Source organism: Tursiops truncatus, chromosome 20 (assembly GCF_011762595.2).
Source record: "Tursiops truncatus isolate mTurTru1 chromosome 20, mTurTru1.mat.Y, whole genome shotgun sequence".
NCBI lineage: Eukaryota > Metazoa > Chordata > Mammalia > Artiodactyla > Delphinidae > Tursiops > Tursiops truncatus.
The window spans coordinates 46,299,373-46,319,554 of NC_047053.1; the positions used below are offsets into that span (position 1 = coordinate 46,299,373).

A 20,182-nucleotide genomic window follows, 5' to 3' on the forward strand; every position below is an offset into this window, starting at 1 on the left:
TTATTTTGATTGTGGTAGTTTTACTGTTTACATACATGTAAAAACTTATTTCCTTGTCACCTTATGTGCAGTTTTAAACTGTTAATTATACCTCAATAAATCTGTTAAAAAGTTTATATATATATATACCAAATAAAAGTCACTTAGACACCTAACATAATAAGACACTTCTCTCATTCTAAGAGAAATACAAACGACAACCACACTGAGCTATCTCATACCTTACCCATCAGACAGGCACAAATTGAGAACACCGCCTACAACCTCTGATGGTGAGGCCGTGGGGAGACGGACTCATGCGCTGCTGGTGGCAATGCAAAAGAGCACAAATCCTCTGGAAGGAATTTGGCAATCTGCAGAAAGATTACCTATGCATTCCCACGTCTTGTAATTTATCCTAAATGTATATCTACAGCAATTTTTGTAAAAAACCAAACCACACACACACAAGCAGATTCATTGCAGCATTATTATTATTATTATTATTATTATTTGGCTGTGTTGGGTCTTCGTTCCTGCGCACAGGCCTTCTCTAGTTGTGGCGAGTGGGGGCTACTCTTTATTGAGGTGCATGGGCTTCTCACTGCGGTGGCTTCTCCCGTTGCGGACCACAGGCTCCAGGCATGCGGGCTTCAGCAGTTGTGGCACGTGGGCTCAGTAGTTGTGGCTCACAGGCTCTAGAGTGCAGGCTCAGTAGTTGTGGTGCACGGGCTTAGTTGCTCCGTGGCACATGGGATCCTCCCAGAACAGGACTCGAACCCGTGTCCCCTGCATTGGCAGGCGACTCCCAACCACTGCGCCACCAGGGAAGTCCCTCATTGCAGCATTATTTGAAGTTGCAAAATATCAAGAGATCACTGACATGTCCATAAGAGGTGATTGACGTACTAAGCGACAGCCCATTCCCACGGAAAATAAGGAAGACTGCTGTGATATTCAAGACACAGTATTGGGCTTCCCTGGTGGCGCAGTGGTTGAGAGTCCACCTGCCGATGCAGGGGACACGGGTTCGTGCCCCGGTCCAGGAAGATCCCACATGCCGCAGAGTGGCTGGGCCCGTGAGCCATGGCCGCTGATCCTGCGCGTCCTGAACCTGTGCTCTGCAACAGGAGAGGCCACAACAGTGAGAGGCCCGCGTACCGCAAAAAAAAAAAAAAAAAAAAAAAATTTCTGGCTGGACTATTGCTTGCTCCAACCATTATCATGGCCTCAGGCAGCTGAGATACAGGCCTCTACCCAGTTGTTTGCTACTGTGATTGCAATTGTTCTTTGGGGCTTTCCCCCTCCCCCAATCAAGCCAGCTCTCTCCAGTGTCTGTAGGAACTTGAGGTCCTCAAGGCCTACCTGGCTCTGGTGGAACTACCATGGGGAGGGAGGAAATAAAAGTAGTTCAATACTAAAACTCCACAGACTCCCATTGTTCTTCTTACAGATGTTCAGTACTTTTTTTTTAATAAGTGCTTTTCAAATATTGTATGCCTTTGGTCAACTTCCAGAGTCCTGGAATGGTTGCTTTTAACAGTTCTGCCCAGTTTTATCACTGCTTTTTGGGGATGAGATTTGGTGAGCTCCTCAATCTGCTATTCCAGAAATCCCACCCACATACATAAATATAAATTTTCTAGTAGCCACATTGAGAAAGATAAAAAGATAAAATTATTTTCAATAATGTATTTAACCTAATATAAAAATATTATTTCAACATGTCATCAATATTCTTTAAATTATGAATTCTTTTACTTTTTTTGTTTCCCACTAAATCTTTGAAAACTGGTGTGTCTTTTTACTGTTACAGCACGTCTTAATTCAGACCAGTCACATTCGAGCACTCAAGATATGACAGCTGGCTGCCATATTGGACACACAAGGATGGGTATTTGATATTAGGAAATTGTTATTTTTCAGGTGTGTTAATGATATTGTGGTTGTTTCTCTAAAAACTCCTGTCCTTTGGGTATGTTGAAATACTTAAGGATGAAATGATACAATGAAACTTGGTTCTGCCAGAGGAAAAATTTTCCCTCTTCCCTTTTGGGACTGTGCTTGGAGGTCCCGAAAATTAATTGACAAAAGACAGGTGAACAGGAAGAAAGCAAAGTGTATTCACACCCTCTGGCGGGTACAGAAGACGTGCACGCAGTAATCAGAGGTAGGGGTTTCTGTACCTAAGGTAATAGGAGAAAGGGAGGGAGGGGAAAGAGAAGACCAATCGGTTTCTTTAGGAAAGAGAAGAGAGTGTTTAGGGGAACAAGCAGGAGGTAAGTTTGTGATCATATTTTCTAAGCAGGTGACTCGCACGTCTTGGGTTTAAAACGAAGAATTCTGTGGGTCTGGGCAGCCGAGCGTCGCACTATGGGGGGCAGGAAGTTCGCGCAGTGTTTGCCTTCCGCGATAAAACGGCGATTTCGATCCTTCGAAGGTTTCTACGAGGTTCCGCGCGCGGGGCCGAGGCGAGGACTTTAGCTCCGAGCTCCTCTGCGGGGAAAGGCGGGAGCTCAAGCCGGGCGATACCCGCCGCGAGCGAGGGGTGACTCTCGGCGCTCCCTGCCCGGCCCGCCCCCCGCGAACCCGCCCCACCGCGCCGGGCGGAGCCAACCTCCGCCCTGCGACCCCCGACCCTGCGTACCGCCCCTCCGCCGCCGGGCGCGGTTTCCCGGGGACGCATTTCTCGCCGCACCGCGGGCTGCCCGGACCTCCCTGGCGGAGCACCTTCCGGCGGACCCAGCGCGGAGCTCTGAGCTCGGCTGCGGTCCGGCGGCAACCCAGGTGTGGCGGCCTCAGGACGCGGTGCGAGCACAGGAGCCGCACCCCGCGGGACCCCGGCCTCACCCCCGGAGCTCCAGGCCGCCCCGCCTCGCCCCCGGCTCCGAAGGGCGTAGCTGCGTCGGGAGGAGCCTCAGCCTGGCTCGGGCGCTCAGGTGGCCCGGGTCCGCCCAAGTAGGTTCCCTGCGGATTTGACCCGCGGTTCTCGGGTTCCCGGGGCTCTTCCTTCGGGTGGGGGTGGAGGGTGCCCCGCTGGGCAACACACTGGCGACCTAGGTGATTTTTACATGTAACTTAACAATTTCCGAAATTCTCAAACCCACAGCTGGGCACTTAGGCAGTTGTTAAGCTGATGACCATGCTTAATAATTCCCAAACTAGGTACAGGAGGTGAGTGTTCTCTGAAAGTAAGCCTCCCTCATAGTCCGTTCTCCGGTGTTTCGGATTGTAATCGTTTCTCGGCTACCACCTGTTAAGCCCCTGTAGGGAACGATGGCTCCTATAAGGCTGGCCGGGCATAGGTAAGATAAGACAGAGGGGAAAGTACTCTTAGTGCTTTTATAAACCTGGCACCCAGAGGAGAGCACAGAGTGTCCAGGTGACTGCCCTGGGCCCCTTGGTGGGCAGGGAGGGCAGGCATTTTGCAGGCTTCCAGCAGTGTCGCCACTGGATGGTCCTGCTTTGGTGGGGGTCCCCGAGTCTTCTGGGTCGTAGCTGCCTTTTAGGGTAGCCTCCTCTGGGCTAGGCACTGACAGGATGTACTGTTCCATTTACTCTTCACGCCAGTCCTGCCAGGCAGACATCTTAATCCCGCTAAGAAGTAAGGGGTTAAAGCTCAGAGAGGTTGAGTGACCTGACCAAGGTTTCCACTGGAAGGCAACCGGCACTGGGGCTTCAGTTCCTGGCCTGCACCAGCTGACATCCTTAGTGTCCACATTTGTGACCATCGGGCAGCACTGGAGCGGCCTCGAGGAGGGTCGGCTCCTACACCTGCGCTCCGTTGGCCGCGGCTGAGCCCCTGGTCTTACCCCTCAGTGTGGAGACGATGCCAAAGCTGCAGGGCTTCGAGTTCTGGAGCTGTACCCTGGGGGGGGCCCGCCACGTGGTGGCCCCCATGGTGGACCAAAGCGAGCTGGCCTGGAGGCTGCTGAGCCGCCGCCACGGGGCCCAGCTGTGCTACACACCCATGCTGCACGCCCAGGTCTTCATTCGAGATGCCAACTACCGCAAGGAGAACCTGTACTGCGACGTGTGCCCCGAGGACCGGCCTCTCATTGTGCAGGTGGGCAGCCCAGCCCAGAATGCTGGCCGAGCACCTCTCCCTGGGCCTTTCCGGAAAAGGCTTCGTGAGATCGGAGTGGGGGGGGGTGGGCCAGTTCTCCCAGAGATTGACCTCTTCCTGGGAGCTGCCTCAGGCTTTTGGTGAACGGACGACCTGGGTGTGATGGAAGATTCGCAGCCCCCTCCCCAGCATCACCCCTAGTGCTCCCTCTTTATCAGAACAGTTAGAATGGCTCTGCTCTTCACAAAGTCAGTGATACTGGCTTTCTGCTACAACTGGGAGAATTGTGTGAATTCGTAACTCGGTCTCGTGGTGGCATGGGAACGCATCCCAGCTTGGTTAAATTGTAAACATCTAAGATAGGATGCCATCCTGTGGTCATCCCCTCGGGCAACACCCCCACTGGTCACCTATGAACCCGTGTGGGACTGGCTTGGGCTCATGGTAACTTTCATGTCTCTTTCAGTTCTGTGCCAATGACCCGGAGGTGTTTGTCCAGGCAGCTCTCCTGGCTCAGGACTACTGCGATGCCATCGACCTGAATTTGGGCTGCCCGCAGATGATAGCCAAGCGAGGTGAGTTCCTGTCCTGGGGCTCTGTGTCATTGCACAAGCTTTTGGCTGGGGTGGACTCCAAGCCCAGAGGTGCCCAGTGTGTGGCTGAGCTGGCCAGGGGCCTGGCCCTGCCTCTGATGGCAGCAGCTCAGGCAGCCACCGGCCCTTTCTTTGCTCCTCTTTCTGGAGAGCGGCCCTTCTCAGGCACTGAGGGCGGGGGACAGGGTTCAGCTGGCTGTCAGGGGCTCATCACGTCCTGGGACGTTGTTGGGCTCCCTCTGGATAAATGTGTTTTGCTGAAAAGTCCCCACCACGCCCTCATGTTGCCTGAGGGACCAGTGGCTGCTGCCCTGGCATTTCAGCCTTTCTCCCTCACTGTGCCTGAGGAGTTGCTGGCTGGTCAGAGACCGTGTGGGGTGGGCATTCCATTCAGCACCCTTGAGCTCAGGCCGCCGGGCTAATAGAACCTGGCCAGGCAGCTCGAGGCCCATGTGGACTCGAGAGGGGGTTGCAGAGGGCATGCTTGTTCTTCGCAGGTCACTATGGCGCCTTCCTGCAGGAGGAGTGGGACCTCCTCCAAAGAATGAGTGAGTTGGCCACACACTACCTGCGGGGACTTGGGGCCACGTTGTGGTTGGGTGGCAGGCCTGAGACAGCCTGGCAGGGTTCAGGAGAGGACAGTGGCTGGCAGAGTCCTGTTGGCTGTGGCAACCCCCGCGCCTTTCCACTGTAGAAGGTGGCTGTGAAGTCGCCTGTCCCGCTCCTGCTGTCCCCCCGTCGAACCAGATAGTAGGTGCTGGAGGGCGGCATCCTCGCCCACCCAGTCCTGGCCTCTCCAATGCCCTAGGGTCAGAGGTGCAGCTCTCAGCTGCCATCGAGAGGGAGCCAGCGCGGGGCGTCTGCAGGGCCTTTGCTCCTTTGGGGGCTCAGCCATGGGTCCCCACACCCTGCCTGAAGGTGGCACCACAGCTCTCTCAGGAGCTGACTCTGCCTTTCCCTAGTTCTGCTAGCCCACGAAAAACTTTCTGTCCCTGTCACATGCAAGATCCGTGTCTTCCCAGAGATTGACAAGACCGTAAGGTACGCCCAGATGCTGGAAAAGGCTGGCTGCCAGGTGAGGGCTATGGGCTCCCGGGGCCCTGCACTGTTCCCCCGCCTCCAGGAGTGCCCCTTGAGGGTTTACCCTCTGGGGTGGGCAGGAATCAGTGACCTTTAGGTGAGGCCTGATGAGGGGAGGGGAGCCCCATGCTTGGGCCCAGGAGGCCAGTATTGTGCAGGGGGAGGTGCTGGGCCTCAACCACCTTCTTCCCACCCACCCCCCACCAGCCCTGGGGTCAGGCTGGTGCCTGTTCCTCCCTCACACCTTTGGCCTTGGGCAGCGGGGGTGCTGCCACTACAGAGAGGGCTGGCCCTTGAAAGGGTCTGGGCCTCTCACCTCCACATCCTGGGTGGCGTAGTTGGCTGGCTCTGACGTGCAAGCCCCAGGCAGCACCCCCAGGGTGTCAGCTGGCCTCAAGTGCAGCACTGAGTGAGCGAGGCACAGGGCGGCCTTTCCTCTGCTCTGCATGGGAAGTTGATACCCTAAAAGCCGAAGGCAGAGGGTCCCCTGGAGTTGGTTTGGGGGCCGCAGTTGAGAGTGGGGCCGAGCCAGGTGCTGCTGTGTCCTAGTTGCTGACTGTCCACGGGCGCACCAAGGAGCAGAAGGGGCCCTTGTCGGGCACCGCGTCCTGGGAGCACATCAAGGCTGTGCGGTGAGTGGACACAGGGTGAACCCAGGGCAGGGAGACAGCCCAGCCCCAAGGCAAGGCCCTCAGCCCTTTGGGCACCAGGAGGGGTGCTGGGCCTGGGGGTGAACAGCACAGTGGGAAGATGGAGTTTGGGGGCCTGGCCCTCCCCCCAGGGTTGTGGGGGGAAACAGCATCCTTCTGAGCATCTGCCCATCCTGTTCCCCAACAGGAAGGCAGTGGCCATCCCCGTGTTTGCCAATGGGAACATCCAGTGCCTGCGGGACGTGGAACGCTGCATCCAGGACACGGGGGTGCAAGGGGTCATGAGTGCAGGTGAGGCTGTGCCCTTGCCCACAGCTGGGCCACCACTGGCAGATGCTGGAGGGGCCTGTTTGCATCATGGCACCATTGGCCCAGCTGCAGAGCCTTAGGCTTCACGCTGTCATCACTGAAGTCTCCATCTGCCTGATGGGCCAGAGCTGTCAGGCCAGTGGCCAGCCTTGCCCTTGCAGTGGCGAGGCACGGGGGCCCCTGAGCCTTGCATTGCCTTCCTCCTGCAGAGGGAAACCTGCACAACCCTGCCCTGTTCGAGGGCCGCAGTCCTGCCGTGTGGGAGCTGGCCGAGGAGTACCTGGACATCGTGCGGCAGCACCCCTGCCCTCTGTCCTACGTCCGGGCCCACCTCTTTAAGCTGTGGCACCACACGTGAGTTGCCCCCCCAGGGCAAACGCTGTCTGGTCTGAGGCCTGCCTGGAACATTGGGGTTTGTTTGTTTTTTTCTTAAATTTTTCTTAAAATTTATTTTATTTATTTATTTTTGGCTGCATGGGTCTTCATTGCTGCGTGTGGGCTTTCTCTAGTTGCGGCGAGCGGGGGCTGTGCTTTGTTGAGATGCGCAGGCTTCTCATTGTGGTGGCTTCTCGTTGCGGAGCACAGGCTCTAGGCGCGCGGGCTTCAGTAGTTGTGGCACGCAGGTTCAGTAGTTGTGGCTCGCGGGCTCTAGAGCGCAGGCTCAGTAGTTGTGGCGTATGGGCTTAGTTGCTCCGCGGCATGTGGGATATTCCCACGCCAGGGCTCAAACCCTTGTCCCCTGCATTGGCAGGATTCTTAACCACTGTGCCACCAGGGAAGCCCTGCATTGGGGTTTTTAAGACGAGCTCTCCACAGACATTTACAAAACCACCTGCCACCGAGTCTGGGAGGGCCGCGGTGACATGGTGAGGTTGGGTGGGAGGAGAGACCGTGCTCCTCTGTGCCCAGGGCTCAGGGTTGGTGGTTGGGAGCTGGGTGCTGGGTTGGCTTTGTGATGGGGCGTCTGCATCAGGCTGCAGGTGCATCAGCAGCTTCGAGAGGAGCTCGCCAAAGTGAAGACCCTGGAGGGCATTGCCGCAGTGAGCCAGGAGCTGAAGCTGCGGTGTCAGGTAGGTGCTGGGCTAATGTGTAGTGGGAAAGAGGCTTGGGCCTTGGGCCTCTAACCGAGGGCCCTCTGGGCTTTTGCAGGAGGATATATCCAGGCAGAAGGAGGGAGAGAAGCCTTCAGGCGGCTTGCCTTTCTTCCACTGGATCTGCCAGCCCTACTTCCGGCCAGGGTGAGCCTCCCGCATGTGGGCTGGCAGGGGGGTGGGGGGGTGCGAGAGGGTTACATGGAGGAGGGGGCTGTTCTGCCTGCTGCCCCCCTTGGCTGGGGTGCTTCATCCCTCAGGGGCCAGGGGCCTCTTCCTTGTCAGCCTATGTTTAGGTTTTAAATGGCTTTTTTCATAAGATGCTTCTCTAAGCTCCTCTGATCCTGAGTGGGTTTGCCCTGGGGTCAAGAGGTTGACCCTCCTTAGCTTCCTCTGGCTTTTCTGAGGTGAGGCTAGGCTGTCATCTGTAGCCACAGCCCCGCCCAGGACTCAGTGGCTCAGACACTGGTGTCCCAGCCTCTGTGCCGGCTGCTGGGGCCTCAGCGGAGTTGCACACATCCTCACCCGGGGACTGCAGCTGGCGGGCTGCCTCTCATGAGTGTCCCTCAGCTCCGCCCGCTACTTCTCCCTTTCAGGCCCAGGGACGGGAGCAGGGAGAGCGGGGGTGCCCCTAGCAAGCGGGCCCTGGAGGAGGAGGAGGGCAGTACAGACATCTTGTCCAAGAACAAGCAGAAGAAGAAACTGAGGAACCCCCATAAGACCTTCGACCCCTCGCTGAAGCGTAAGATGCTCCCACCACTGGAGCCCTGGGAGGTGGCCAGCCCCTGCCCCGGGTCCCCCAGGGTCAGGTGGCTCTGCTGCTTCCTAAGCCATGGGGAGTCCACCAGGGAGGGCCCTGTGACCCTTCCATGTGCCCCCAAGGAGACTGGCGGGTCCCACGAGGCCACAGCCAGTCAGCCTCCCTGCCTGCTGCGGTCCCTGAGCTGCTGCCCTGAGGCAGCTGGAGAGGAAGGGAGTGGGGCCTGGGGCGGCTTTCCCAAGAAGGACCTTCAAGTGGGAGGTGGTGGGCATGGAGCCCGTGCACCTCGGGCAGATGGGATGAGGTTTCCCGGCGCAATCGTGAGTACTACGTCCTCTGCCCTCTGCAAGCCACCTGGCCTGGCCAGCCGCAGGGAGCAGGGATACCTGCCAGGGGCCACATGTAGGAGATGGCTGTGGTGGGTGGGCTCACCTAGTTCAACCAGCACCTCCTTTTGCTCTTTTCCCAGCAAAATATGCAAAGTGTGATCAGTGTGGAAACCCAAAGGTGAGTCTGTCCTTCTAGCCACACCGCCCAGGGTAGAGCTCAGCCCCGGGAGGGGTGGGGACCTGCGCAAGAGGTCCTCTCCCTGTCTGTTTTGGGGGCAGCCTGGGCACAGCCCAAGGTGGGTTGGCTTCTGTCGTGTAAGGGGCTCTGCCTGTCTTCAGGAGAGCCCCACCTGTGCTCGGGGCCCACTCACTCAGGCTGCAGCCCGGCCAGGGGAGGAGCATGAGCCCCAGGCTCACACGCTTTCCTATGTCCAGGGCAACAGATGTGTGTTTAACCTGTGCCGGGGCTGCTGCAAGAAGCGAGCTTTCAAAGAGACGGCTGACTGTGCAGGTGAGGTGCGCCCGCTGCCACCAGGCGCCCGCCCCCACTGTAGTGGGCAGTGGACCCTCAGCCTCCTGAGCCCCATTTCCCTCTCTTGTCCCTCTGCCAGGTCATGGACTGCTTTTTAAAACCAAACTGGAGAAGTCTCTGGCCTGGAAGGGGGCCCAGCCGCGGCTGCAGGAACCACAGCAGGCCAGGCCTGGAGAACCAGGTGGCTTCCCGGAGGTCATGGGCAGTGCCCTGGCCTGAAGGGCAGCTGCAGCCCCATGTGCCACCCCCCAGGCCCGCTGCTGAAGCCTTGAAACGTCCCACTTACGGAAACTCCTTTACTCAGGGAACCTCCTGCTACTTCACACGGAAGGACAAGCTGGTCTTCCCTTCAGCCCACGCTGGGGGCCCAGAGATGCTGCACCAGGGAGCAGGCTCCCAGGCTGGACCTGCCCCGTCCTCACAGCCCACGTGTGTTCAAGATGAACAATAAATCATTTCAAAGACACGACGTTCCCACTCAGGTTCTTTAAGACCTGAGTGTCGTCGGGGTGAACAGGGCCTTCACAACAGGGGAGTGAGCAAGGCGCCGCCTGCCATCATCTTCCTAACCATGGGACCTGCTAAAAGGAGGGCCATGAACTGGCCTCAGCCCTGCAAAGCCAAGTGGAATGTGAGAAAGGGGAGCCCAAGGAGGTGGGGACTGGGCCAGGGGGCCCCACGGAGACAGGAAGGAGTGGTGCAAGGGGCTGTTCTCAGGCTGCCCTTTAATGGACTAAGATTCAACAATGCTACAACCCCAAATGACACAACGTAGAGGCTGGGAGACAGTGCTGCCGGGTGGGGCCCCAGGCGCCATGTGCGTGAGCCCAGCAGGCCGCTCCTTCCAGGAAAGCCCATCTCCTCCCCAGCACCCCCAGCACAGGGTGCAGCAAGGGGGAAGGGGGGCACAAGAATCTGGGCACATGGAAGCCCAGGCAGGGGGCTGAGGGCTAGCGTCAGCCAGCAGCCAGGCCCCTACAAGTGGGCCACAGGCAACACCTCTGGAAGTGCTGCTGGAGCAGATGCGAGGCCCAGGAGTCCGAGGGTGGGGGGTGGGGCAGGGCGGAAGGTGTGCAGACCGTCCTGGAGGCCGAGGGTGCCCTCACATGTTGGTGCTCATCCGGGACTGGCTGTTGGCTGGCGTCAGCTCCCCTTGGCTCCCTTCCCGGGGAGGGGACTGCAGTGGAGACAGCCACTTAGCCCAGAGGGGCGCGTGTGCCCATCCCATCCCCCCGACCCCAGGGCCCCCTGCCCGCACCTTGACGTGGATCTGGTTGCGTAGCACGGCTGCCCTCAGGATCATGGCTTTGGCACGGCGCTGGAACTCCTTGCCCATCAGCAGGGACTTCTCGAAGGTGGTGCTGCGCTGATCCACGTCCCGGGCATATAGGATCTGTGGAGGTGCAGGGCTCAGTGGGGCCCAGGGTCTCCCTCCCACACCCCACAGCCCTGAGGCTGCCCACCTTGCTGTGGGAGTCGATACGGGCGTTGATGAGCCCCTCCAGGATGAGCTGCGTCAGCTCATCCTCCAGCGCCGCCACTGTGGTGTTGAAGGCCGTGGCCATCTTGCGCATGTCAGCTGACACGTAGGGGCTGAAATACTGCAGAGCAAAGGGAACGTGAGCTACCCACAGACACATCCATAGCACCCTGCCTTGGCCTCAGCTTCTGCCCCTGTGTTTACCTGGATGAGGGCCCGGTTGCGAATCTGTGTGTACAGGGTCCTGACGTGGGGGGCCAGGTACATGTCTAGGAGCAGGTTGTCCTGGCGAGGAGAGCCAGTTAGGGACAGCTGCCCCAGGCCTTCCGCACCCGCCCACCTCCAAGCCAGGCCAGGCCCCTCACCTTCATCTCGTCCAGCATCTTCAGGCACGAGGCATACTTGGACTCATAGAATTTGAAGATAATGTCCCGAACCTGTGGTTCCAGCTCCAAGAACAACTTGAAGGAGCTGCAGATGCCAGACTCCTCAGAGCCGGCCCTGCCTGCCCACCCGCCTGAAGGTGGCTGGGGGCGCAGGAGCAGGGCTGCAGTGCCCAGTACCCCACCTTCCACCCACCTGCTGGAGATGACATTGCGCTGCAGCTCCTGCCGGTCAAAGGTGGCCAAGGCGCACAGGCCACCGTACACGGCCACGTTGCTGGGGGAGAGCAGCTGAGGAGCAGGAAGGGAGATAGGTCAGAGTCCTGGAGTCACTGGCAGGCAGTACAGAAGTCTGGGCTGGGTCCACCCTACCTCACCCACCACCCACTCAGAATGCCTAGAACCCCATGGGGGTGACCGCCCAACTCTCGAGCCCAACTCTCGAGCCCTCACCCTGCTTCCCAAGCCCCAGTGAAGTTCTCCTCCCCAGAGACCCTCACGCCCCTCACCTCGGGGAAGTCGCAGTGATCGAAGGAAGCCAGCAGGAAGCACTTGGCAGCCTGCTTGTACTTGCGTGCGGCCAACTCAGCCAGGCCTGGAGCGGGGGCAGGGGGAAAAAGGATGAAGCCCGGCATCCAGAGGAAGCTGCCAGGGCCCTGTGGGGCCATCAACGGGCGCGCACCTGGGGCAGAAACGCTGGCAAGTGAGAAGTAACCTCGCCAGTGAGCACCGGCAGCACTCTCCGTGAACCAGGCGCCCAGGGAGGCTGAGCAGCTGCTACTCCTACTGCAAAGCGCACCCGAGCTGTTGAGCTGACAGGCTAGGGGTGGGAGCAGGGGTAACCAGCCATGGCAGCCCTGTCAGAAGGCACTGCCTCTAATCCCAACCACTGCTCACCACTCCCTAGCCTCCAAGGGGGACCTGAGCCGGGTAGGTGTCAGGTACAGCACAGGTGTGGGGCTTGTGGGTTTCCCTGGCTGGGATGAGGTCACCCGGGCTGCCCTCCTGCCCCTGTGCCCCAGGGCCCTCACCTGCTGCACACTTGAGCTTGGTGAGGATGGCCTGAGTCTGGGTGTCCCGCTCCCCACGCTGCTGCAGGAGAAGGTCGCACATGTGAGCAACCCCCCGCCCTCCATACCTTCATCAACCCCCAGGCACCCGGCCCCAGCCTAAGAGCAACAGAGGCAGACTCCAGGAGGACAAGGCCCACCAGGGCCAGGAGTGGTCAGGGATCCTAGGGCAAGTTCCAAGGGGCACAGAGCCATCATTACCTCGGCAATTTCCGGGGTGGACTCGGCCTTGCTGACATAGCTCAGCACGTGAGACCAATTCTGCAAGTAGACGCTGACCTGGTGGGCAGGTGGAATGCACTCAGCCTGGGGCGCCCCCTCTTGGTCCACGGGCATTGCTGCCCTATGCCCCCCTCCCATGCCACCCACCCCAGGGCCCACCTTGATGACGTTGAGGCACATGTTAATGACGTGCTTGGCGCTGGTGCAGTAGTCCCGGGCCCGGGAGTAACACTTGAGGGCGTTGCTAAGGTCGCCACAGTCCAGATAGTGGTCACCCAGGTCATCATGGCCACGCCTGTGGGTCCGGCCGCAAGTGGACACCGGTCAGTCCATGGGCCTGGCTGCCCAACCCCCCCACCCCAAGGGTGCACCTGATGCTCCCTCTGATGGAGCCTGCCCCCCAGCCCCCTGGGCACACCTGATGCTCTCCTTGATAGAATTGCCCTTGTAGTTCTTCAGATCTGTGTCTAGCTTCTCCAGCTTCAGCAAGGCCTTCTTCCGCGTGGCCTCCACCCAGGCTGTGTCCAAGGGTGGGGGCTCCACACCACTCTCAGGGATGGCGTCCGGTGCATTCTGCAGCTCCCTGAGGGAGGACCTGGCCATTAGGGGCCCGTGTGCAGGGGGGCAGCTGCCTCCCATTGGCCCTCATTCCCACTGGGAGGGCGCCCAGTTGGCACAGGGGCAGTTGTGACAGCAGGAGCCCGCAGCCTGGCGGGAGAGCCCAGCGAGAAATAAGTCACACAGCCGTGCTGAGAAGCAAAAAGCACGTTGCAGTCTCCACAGGCTCTGCTCAGTGTTGGAACTGCACACGCATGCAAATGTGGAGAGCGCCTGAATTCTCAGCGAGGAGAGTGAGAGTCTAGCCCGTTGGGTCGTTTCTGCCCCTCCCGGCTTTTCAACAAGAAAGCCAGATCACTGTGTCATGGGGCCAGGCACTGCAGGAGCATAGGGAAGGCCCTTGCCCAGGCTGGCCATATAGCATACGCAACCCCTGCCCCACCTCATTGAGCCCTGGCCTCACCTGGCAGCCTCCAGGAGCTTGCGGTGGATCTCCTCGTACATGTCCACGTTGAAGGTCCTCTGCACGAAGGACAGGGCCATCTTCAGGGCCTCCACCCGCAGCGGGGGGCAGTGGTCAGCAATGAACTGCAGTCGTTCGATGCGCATCAGGCCACTGTAGCTGGCCGCGTACTGCTCCAGATCCTGGGGGCAGGGGTGGATTGTGCAAGCTGGGACCCTAGACCTCAAACCCCAGCCAGTGAGTCAGGAGTAGTGGCATGTGGGCACCAAATAAACCACTGTCCAGGGGCTGACGAAAGGCCACTCGGGATGGGCCAGTGCAAGGCCCTCTGGAGTCAATCTCTGCCCTGCGGGGGTGAACGGCCAGAGCCACGTGGGCAGCCAGTCACCAAGCTGAGCAGTGAGGAGACAGTGCTTCCCAGGCTGGGTCCCAAGGAAGACCTGCCCTCGCAGTGAGACTCGACCTGCAGGGGGGCCTGGCACACAGGGCTCCTCCGTGTGGGGGAGAAGCAGGTGCAGGGTCTGGAAACGACTAGCAACCCATTATAAGTGCCCAACTAGAAACCCTAAAAGTTTCTGAGTCACAAAAAGATGCGGTGGAAGTGGGGAGTCTGGCCTGGACCTCCCAGCAGGACTGACACCCCCATGCAGTCCCCGACGCTCCAGGAGTGCCCGCCAGGCTCCGTACCAGGGTGGGGTTCTCCACAACGTAGTTGACATCGGGCGCGTTCTGCGGGTCCTCCTGGGGGTCCACGTCAATCTGCATAGGCTCCACGGCTCCCTGCAACACGGGCCAGCACCTTGGCACCTCGAGCAGGGGACGCCCAGGGAGGGCGAGTGACCCTCACTGTGTCCCAGCTCAGCTCTGCCCTCCATCTCCCGGGTGGGTGGGATCCTGTCCCCCGAGCCCCTCCCCACTGCCCGCCAAGTCCAGCGCCGCCACATCAGGGAGGGGGCTCCTAGCAAGACCGTTGGCTCAAGAGCAGAACGCTCAGCCCGATCGTGATGGCCCATCTGTGGGGCGGGAACCAGAGCCGAAAGACCACTACCCAGGGACCCCAGAGGGTCCCTACGTGCTCCCAGCCACCGTCCTGACGCAGCCTCCTCCGAGCCATAGGGAAAACACGGGCGGCCTCGACCCAGGCGCGGCTGAGCAGCCGGAGCCGCAGCGCCGGGCGAGTACCGCTGATGGACCGGGAGGCGGGAGGGGGGCGCCCGGGCGCCCTGCGCGGCCCGGCGGGCGTGCGGGCTGGTCCCGGCCCCTATCCTGGAAGGTACCTCATAAAGCAGCGTACAGGCCGACAGGCTGGCGCTCAGGCTGAAGTCCCCGGCCGTGCCCGGCAGGAAGAGCTCTGACCTACCGCTGGGAGGGGCGCAGTGCACATCTGCCACTGACGACGCGGCCGCGCGGGGGGCCGGGCCACCCCGCATTCTGTCCTGACTCTCTGCACCCCCCGACCCTGACACAGAGCTGGCTGGCTGCTGAAGGAGAGAGAGCGTTAGCGCGCCGGGCCTGCCGGGCTGCCGGGGCCGACGGGCGGGACGCTGCGGCCGGAGCCCGGGCGCAGGGAGAACGCCGCGCGGGGGGTTGCGCACGGCCGGCCCCGCTCAGGCCCAGCGGCGGGAGCGCGGGGGGGCCGCCGGCCGCGGCTCGTTACCTGCAAGTTAAACACCTGAACCGGCAGCGGCATCTTCGCCCACCCCGCCGCGGCGCGCCGTTCACTTCCGGGGCAGCGCAGCCGCCGCTTCCGGGTCGTGGCATGGGCGGGGCGGCTCTTAAAGGGGCCGCGGCGCTCCTGGCCGGGCGGTGACCGCGGGTCCCGCGGCCGCATGAGCCGCGCGCGGGGGGCGCTGTGCCGGGCCTGCCTCGCGCTGGCCGCGGCCCTGGCCGCGCTGCTGCTGCTGCCACTGCCGCTACCCCGCGCGCCCGCGCCGGCCCCGACCCGGGCCCCGGCCCCCGGCCCCGGCCCACACGCTCCCCCTGCCCGTCCCGCCACCGCCCCCCGCCTGCGGCCCGACGACGTCTTCATCGCGGTCAAGACCACCCGGAAGAACCACGGGCCGCGCCTGGGTCTGCTGCTGCGCACCTGGATCTCCCGGGCCCGACGGCAGGTGGGCCCCGTCCCGAGACCCCGCGGACCCCGCCCCCGGCACCCTCCCATGCCCCGAGATCCCAGCTCCCCGGATTCCTGACCTTGGGACCCCGGGCCCGGGACCTCCCCCATCCCTAGTCCCGGCACAGCCGCCCCCCGGAATCCGCCCTCAGGACCTCCACCGCCGGGATCCTCCACCCGGGACTCCTACCCCGGCATCCTTGCCTTGGGACCCCGCGCCCTCATCCCCAAACTGGCAACCCCGCCCTGGACCCCACCCAGGATAACCACCCCAGGACCCCTTACCCACCGCTGTGTCCCTAGCATGGCAGTCAGGCCGCAAGCCTGAGTATACAGAGACCCAGGACCCTCAGTGCCCACCCTTTCCTGTCCGTTCTCGGGCTCCAGGCTTGGGTGGGTTTTCCCAGCTGACACTGGGCTGAGGCCACAGAAACTCCTCCAGCAAGAGCAAGCCTGGCCCCAGCAGCACTGGGGATGCTGAGAGTACTAGCAGGCTGTCACTGGGACACCGCCCTCCCTTCTCCTGGACCCCATCCCTTCCAAGCCCACCCTTGCCTCTCCAGCTTCATCCTTGCTCACAGGGCCAAGGCCCTGCCAGACCCAGAGTCCCTGGGAGGTGCCTCTTGAAACCTCACAGGTTATTTCTCTATAGACGTTCATCTTTACCGACGGGGATGACCCTGAGCTACAGCTCCAGGAAGGTGAGTGCCCTCCCCAGCCCAGCCCTGCTGGCGTGTCTGAGGGCCTCCTTCTCAGCTATCCCTTGGTTCAGTGCCACATGGACCCCTGCTGTGTATAAAGGCCCGGGGTGGGGGGTGGGGGTGTTAAGGCACCTGCCCAAGGCTACACAGCTGGTAGAGAACAGAGCCTGGAGTCCAGGGCCCCACCCTACCAGCCATGCTCTGCCTCCCTCAGCCACTGGCTGACTTCCCAGTGCCTCTGGCTGGAGTCATGTCCCCTGAAGATGGGCCAGCAGGGAACCATCCTTTCCAGTCCTGCCCAGAGCAGTGTGGTCCCACCCCAGTCCTATTTCCTGGTGGGTTTTCTCCCATGAGATTCCAAGTGGTCGTCATCTGCCCAGACCTCGGAGGGCAGCAACAGGATCAGCTGAAGGAGGTCAAGACAGAGCTGTGATTGGGTCCGACTTCCGGACCTTGAACAGGACAGGCCCTGTGCCGACCAGCTAGCCGCATTTTGCCCGACTTCAGTGGGGTGGGCTGGCAGCAGGCCTCACCCCAGCCCTCATGCTTCCATCTCTCCAATGGGCAGGCAGCCATGTCGTCAACACCAACTGCTCAGCCGTGCACACACGCCAGGCTCTGTGCTGCAAGATGTCAGTGGAATATGACAAGTTCATTGAGTCTGGACGCAAGTATGTGGTGGCCACGCCCATGCCCCCTGGAGACCCCAGGGCTGAGTGAGAGTCCGGGCCCCCACCTGGGCCAGGGGCTCCCCCCCCCACCCCCTGGGCCCCGCTCACTCTAGAGACTGCACGTTCCCAGGTGGTTCTGCCATGTGGACGATGACAACTACGTAAACCCCGAAGGCCTGCTGCAGCTGCTGGCCACCTTCTCACCCAGCCAAGACGTCTACCTGGGGCGGCCCAGCCTGGACCACCCCATCGAGGCTACCGAGAGGGTCCAAGGAGGTGGAACCGTGAGTGCTGGGGCCGGGGAGGGGCCGCTGAGAACATGGAGACCCTAGCAGGGAAGGGCTGGGACAGGTGCCCGATCCACCCAGATGCAGTGTTTCAGGAACTGGGGTAAGTGAGGGGGGGCTGCGGGAGGGGCTGGGACCACAGGCAACTGGGCTGTGGAAACCCCGGTGTCCTTGTGCCCTGGGAAGCTTCTGCCAATTGACCAGGGAGTCATTAAGGAGCAGCTTGGGGACGACCCTTGGAGTGCCCAGACGAAGAGTTGGGGTGAAGAGACCTGATCGGTGGCTCCCTTCCCTTCAGGTAACCACGGTCAAGTTCTGGTTTGCTACCGGAGGGGCCGGGTTCTGCTTGAGCAGAGGCCTTGCACTCAAGATGAGCCCATGGGCCAGGTGAGTGAAGGCCAGGCAGGCGCTGGCTGCCGCAGATGGAGCTGCCCAGGGCTGGGGAGGAACTGACCTGTCCCCGCTCCGCTCCCCAGCCTGGGCAGTTTCATGAGCACAGCCGAGCGGGTGCGGCTGCCGGACGACTGCACGGTGGGCTACATTGTGGAGGGGCTGCTGGGCGCCCGCCTGTTGCACAGCTCGCTGTTCCACTCCCACCTGGAGAGCCTGCAGAGGCTGCCGCCCGACACCCTGCTCCAGCAGGTAGGCGCGCTGGGCCCCTGCTGCCTCCGCAGGTGTCCCTGCCTCGGGCCCCTGCCCCCACCTGGCTCCCCAGCACCCAGATGGGCTCCCGGCTGAACAAGGGCTCAGGGCGGGGGTAGGTTCCAGCGCTGCGGCAACTTTGCCGTGGACCCTGGACCCTGGCTGCTGTGGCCCAGGGTCCTGGCTGTACGGGGCTCCCAGGCTCATACAGGGGCTCTTTTGTAAAGAACAGCTGCTGCGCCTTCCCAGGTGGGTGGGCCCAGGGCACCCGGGCCATGGGCAGTGGTTCAGGTGTGACAGGAGTCACAGACCTGGCCCAGGGAGGGGGAATCAGCTTTGGGCAGGGGGTTGGGGACCTCTCGCCCCTACACATGCACCAGCCACCTCCCTGAGGTGTCTTCTGTGCTGGCCACGCCTCTCAGCCCCCATCACTCTTCAGTGCTCTTCCTGAGCCTGCCCTGAGAGCGCTGAGTGGGGGGCGCTAGGAAACCAGGAGGCCGAGTGGTATCTCCTGTGAAGGATGGGGTGGGAGGCACTGGCCCGGAGAGTGACTCTTCCTCCTCCTCTCTCCCAGGTCACCTTGAGCTACGGGGGTCCTGAGAACCCACATAATGTGGTGAACGTGGCCGGAGGCTTCAGCCTGCAGCAGGACCCCACGCGGTGAGCCGGCAGTGGGGAGGAGTGCTGGGGCCAGCCCACCCGTCTTGCAGCCTGACTCCCACTTCCCTCCCAGGTTTAAGTCCGTCCACTGCCTTCTTTACCCGGACACGGACTGGTGTCCTGAGCAGAAGCAGAGTGACGTCGCCTCTCGGTGAACCTCGACGTCGACCCAAATATGCCTCTGGCTCTGCCCCAGGTGCAAGTGGACGACGCCTGCCTGAGGGAGCAAGAACAGTGCTGTTCCCTCCTGGGCTCCAGGCGGCCACGGTCACGGTCTCATCCAGGGAGATAAGGGCGCCCAGCAAATACTCCAGCTGGCTTGGAGGCCTCCCCACAGCCCCGGGCAGGCCCGGGTGACCTGGCACTGTGGGAGAGGAGGACAGCGCTGTGTGCCTGCCCAGGGGCCCAGCCCCAGCTCTCACAGGAAGGGTCTCACCCTAGGGTCCGGGGACCTGGGAGGGGGCTGACATCTGACTCCCAGGGCTCCGTCCTGCTCCCCTCACCTGTTGGAGAGGGGACTCCAGGCCAGAGTTGTGTGTGAGATGCTGCAGCTTAGCAAAGGTGACTACAGATGCTTCACCCTCTGTTCTCTTGAGAAGCCGCCCTCCCCACACCAGGCTTTGGAGCCCAGACAGGGCCTCTCTGTTCCCGAGGGGAGCCGCACTCAAGGATGCAGGCCCTCTGGCTGGCTGTGCTCTTGGGCACAGCTTACTGCTAGCCAGGGCATCTCCATTCAGCGGCCACCTTCTTGGGGGCCATCGGCCAAGGGGTTCTTACTGAGGGAACTTGAACTTTTCTCCACTCTGACTCATTGCTCAGTACTGGTCCTCCCTTCCTCCACCCTGGGCCCCAAGTCCATGAAACAGCAGGAGCCTTTTGTGTGAGGCCCTCTCTGCAGTGAGGCATCCCCATCCCACCAGCTGACCCACCTTGACCTTGACGGTGCCTTTCCATGGGAGGAGGAAACAGAACAAGGGGAGCCAGCGCTTGCCTTCTGGTCTCTCGCTCTGCTATTGCAACGAGTGAATAAAGCCTTGATTGTTACTCTGTCATTGTCTTAATTAACCAGTGGCACCTGGCAGCTCAGCTCCGGCTAGGGCCACACAGCATCCAGCTCCTCCCCCTGAAGGCTCTGCCCCAGACCAGCTCCACGCCAGGCAGATCTGCGTTCCTTACCGCACTGCCAGTGCAGCCAAGCCTTAAGCTGCCCACTGGGCTCTTCAGTGTGAGTTGAAGAGTATGTGACGGGGGGCGGGGGGGCCTGCAGGGAATGATGGAAACATGACAGAACTTGCCCCAGGAGGCAGACCGCCTGAGTGCCAGGCTTGCTTTTTCAGCACGCTGTGGAAGTAGCGTGTGTGCGTGCGCAGACGTGTACGTGTGTATGTGCATGGGTGAGCACATGTGTGCGTGCGTGTATGTGGGAATTGCTGTGTAAACGTATGCATGTGGGTACGAACGTGTGTGGCTGTGTACGTGTGGGCAGGTGTGTGTGTGTGTGTGTGTGTGTGTGTGTGTGTGTAGGGCAGGCCAGCAATACCCA

At 61.0% G+C, this 20,182-nt stretch overlaps 3 protein-coding genes and 1 long non-coding RNA gene across 24 annotated transcripts; 2 read left to right on the forward strand and 2 right to left on the reverse strand.

Moving 5' to 3' along the window:
• Positions 1-2,080: 2,080 nt before the first annotated feature.
• Positions 2,081-2,766, reverse strand: LOC109551468 (uncharacterized). Its single transcript, XR_002178254.3, has 2 exons — positions 2,627-2,766; positions 2,081-2,475 (listed from the first exon to the last, which is right to left on the reverse strand). It is a non-coding gene; the product is annotated as an uncharacterized lncRNA (long non-coding RNA).
• Positions 2,743-9,855, forward strand: DUS1L (dihydrouridine synthase 1 like). Of its 3 annotated transcripts, none has more exons than XM_033848593.2 (14): positions 2,743-2,937; positions 3,799-4,045; positions 4,512-4,620; positions 5,136-5,186; positions 5,661-5,713; positions 6,268-6,350; positions 6,556-6,659; positions 6,887-7,031; positions 7,651-7,747; positions 7,827-7,915; positions 8,365-8,510; positions 8,998-9,035; positions 9,293-9,368; positions 9,469-9,855. In XM_033848593.2, exons 2-14 carry the CDS (start codon positions 3,809-3,811, stop codon positions 9,606-9,608), a joined length of 1,368 nt encoding a protein of 455 aa, XP_033704484.1. In that variant the 5' UTR covers positions 2,743-2,937; positions 3,799-3,808; the 3' UTR covers positions 9,609-9,855. The 3 variants fall into 3 exon arrangements, with proteins under 3 accessions (XP_033704484.1, XP_033704485.1, XP_033704483.1); XM_033848592.2 differs by having other exon boundaries at positions 2,744-2,937; positions 5,601-5,713; XM_033848594.2 differs by lacking the exon at positions 5,136-5,186.
• A 242-nt stretch (positions 9,856-10,097) lies between these two features.
• On the reverse strand, positions 10,098-15,396 carry GPS1 (G protein pathway suppressor 1). 18 transcript variants are annotated; one of them, XM_073798312.1, is made up of 15 exons: positions 15,223-15,310; positions 14,843-15,046; positions 14,253-14,345; positions 13,566-13,747; positions 12,963-13,127; positions 12,704-12,839; positions 12,524-12,601; positions 12,284-12,341; positions 11,762-11,847; positions 11,449-11,543; positions 11,235-11,340; positions 11,074-11,154; positions 10,853-10,990; positions 10,648-10,782; positions 10,353-10,566 (listed from the first exon to the last, which is right to left on the reverse strand). In XM_073798312.1, the coding sequence occupies exons 1-15, from the start codon at positions 15,253-15,255 to the stop codon at positions 10,492-10,494; spliced, it is 1,665 nt and encodes a 554-aa protein (XP_073654413.1). In that variant the 5' UTR covers positions 15,256-15,310; the 3' UTR covers positions 10,353-10,491. The 18 variants fall into 18 exon arrangements, with proteins under 18 accessions (XP_073654407.1, XP_073654408.1, XP_073654401.1 ...); XM_073798311.1 differs by having other exon boundaries at positions 12,284-12,344; positions 15,223-15,307; XM_073798306.1 differs by having other exon boundaries at positions 10,098-10,566; positions 10,648-10,990; positions 11,762-11,934; positions 12,284-12,344; positions 15,223-15,315.
• Positions 15,395-19,683, forward strand: RFNG (RFNG O-fucosylpeptide 3-beta-N-acetylglucosaminyltransferase). Of its 2 annotated transcripts, none has more exons than XM_073798314.1 (8): positions 15,395-15,676; positions 16,331-16,379; positions 16,948-17,050; positions 17,181-17,334; positions 17,636-17,724; positions 17,814-17,979; positions 18,554-18,639; positions 18,690-19,683. In XM_073798314.1, exons 1-8 carry the CDS (start codon positions 15,395-15,397, stop codon positions 18,994-18,996), a joined length of 1,236 nt encoding a protein of 411 aa, XP_073654415.1. In that variant the 3' UTR covers positions 18,997-19,683. The 2 variants fall into 2 exon arrangements, with proteins under 2 accessions (XP_073654415.1, XP_033704486.1); XM_033848595.2 differs by having other exon boundaries at positions 18,713-18,936.
• Positions 19,684-20,182: the final 499 nt, after the last annotated feature.

Excerpts from the sequence above, each read along its gene's own strand:
- DUS1L (XM_033848592.2), top strand. The coding sequence starts at position 3,809 with ATGCCAAAGCTGCAGGGCTTCGAGTTCTGGAGCTGTACCCTGGGGGGG. Across the intron at positions 8,511-8,997 it reads CTTCGACCCCTCGCTGAAGC|CAAAATATGCAAAGTGTGAT; the intron begins GTAAGATGCTCC and ends CTCTTTTCCCAG. Across the intron at positions 9,036-9,292 it reads ATCAGTGTGGAAACCCAAAG|GGCAACAGATGTGTGTTTAA; the intron begins GTGAGTCTGTCC and ends TCCTATGTCCAG.
- RFNG (XM_073798314.1), top strand. The coding sequence starts at position 15,395 with ATGAGCCGCGCGCGGGGGGCGCTGTGCCGGGCCTGCCTCGCGCTGGCC. Across the intron at positions 15,677-16,330 it reads TCTCCCGGGCCCGACGGCAG|ACGTTCATCTTTACCGACGG; the intron begins GTGGGCCCCGTC and ends ATTTCTCTATAG. Across the intron at positions 17,725-17,813 it reads AAGATGAGCCCATGGGCCAG|CCTGGGCAGTTTCATGAGCA; the intron begins GTGAGTGAAGGC and ends TCCGCTCCCCAG.
- GPS1 (XM_073798300.1), bottom strand. The coding sequence starts at position 15,396 with ATGCGGCCGCGGGACCCGCGGTCACCGCCCGGCCAGGAGCGCCGCGGC. Across the intron at positions 12,602-12,703 it reads TGTGCCTCAACGTCATCAAG|GTCAGCGTCTACTTGCAGAA; the intron begins GTGGGCCCTGGG and ends CCTGCCCACCAG. Across the intron at positions 11,935-12,283 it reads CAAGCTCAAGTGTGCAGCAG|GTGCGCGCCCGTTGATGGCC; the intron begins GTGAGGGCCCTG and ends TTTCTGCCCCAG.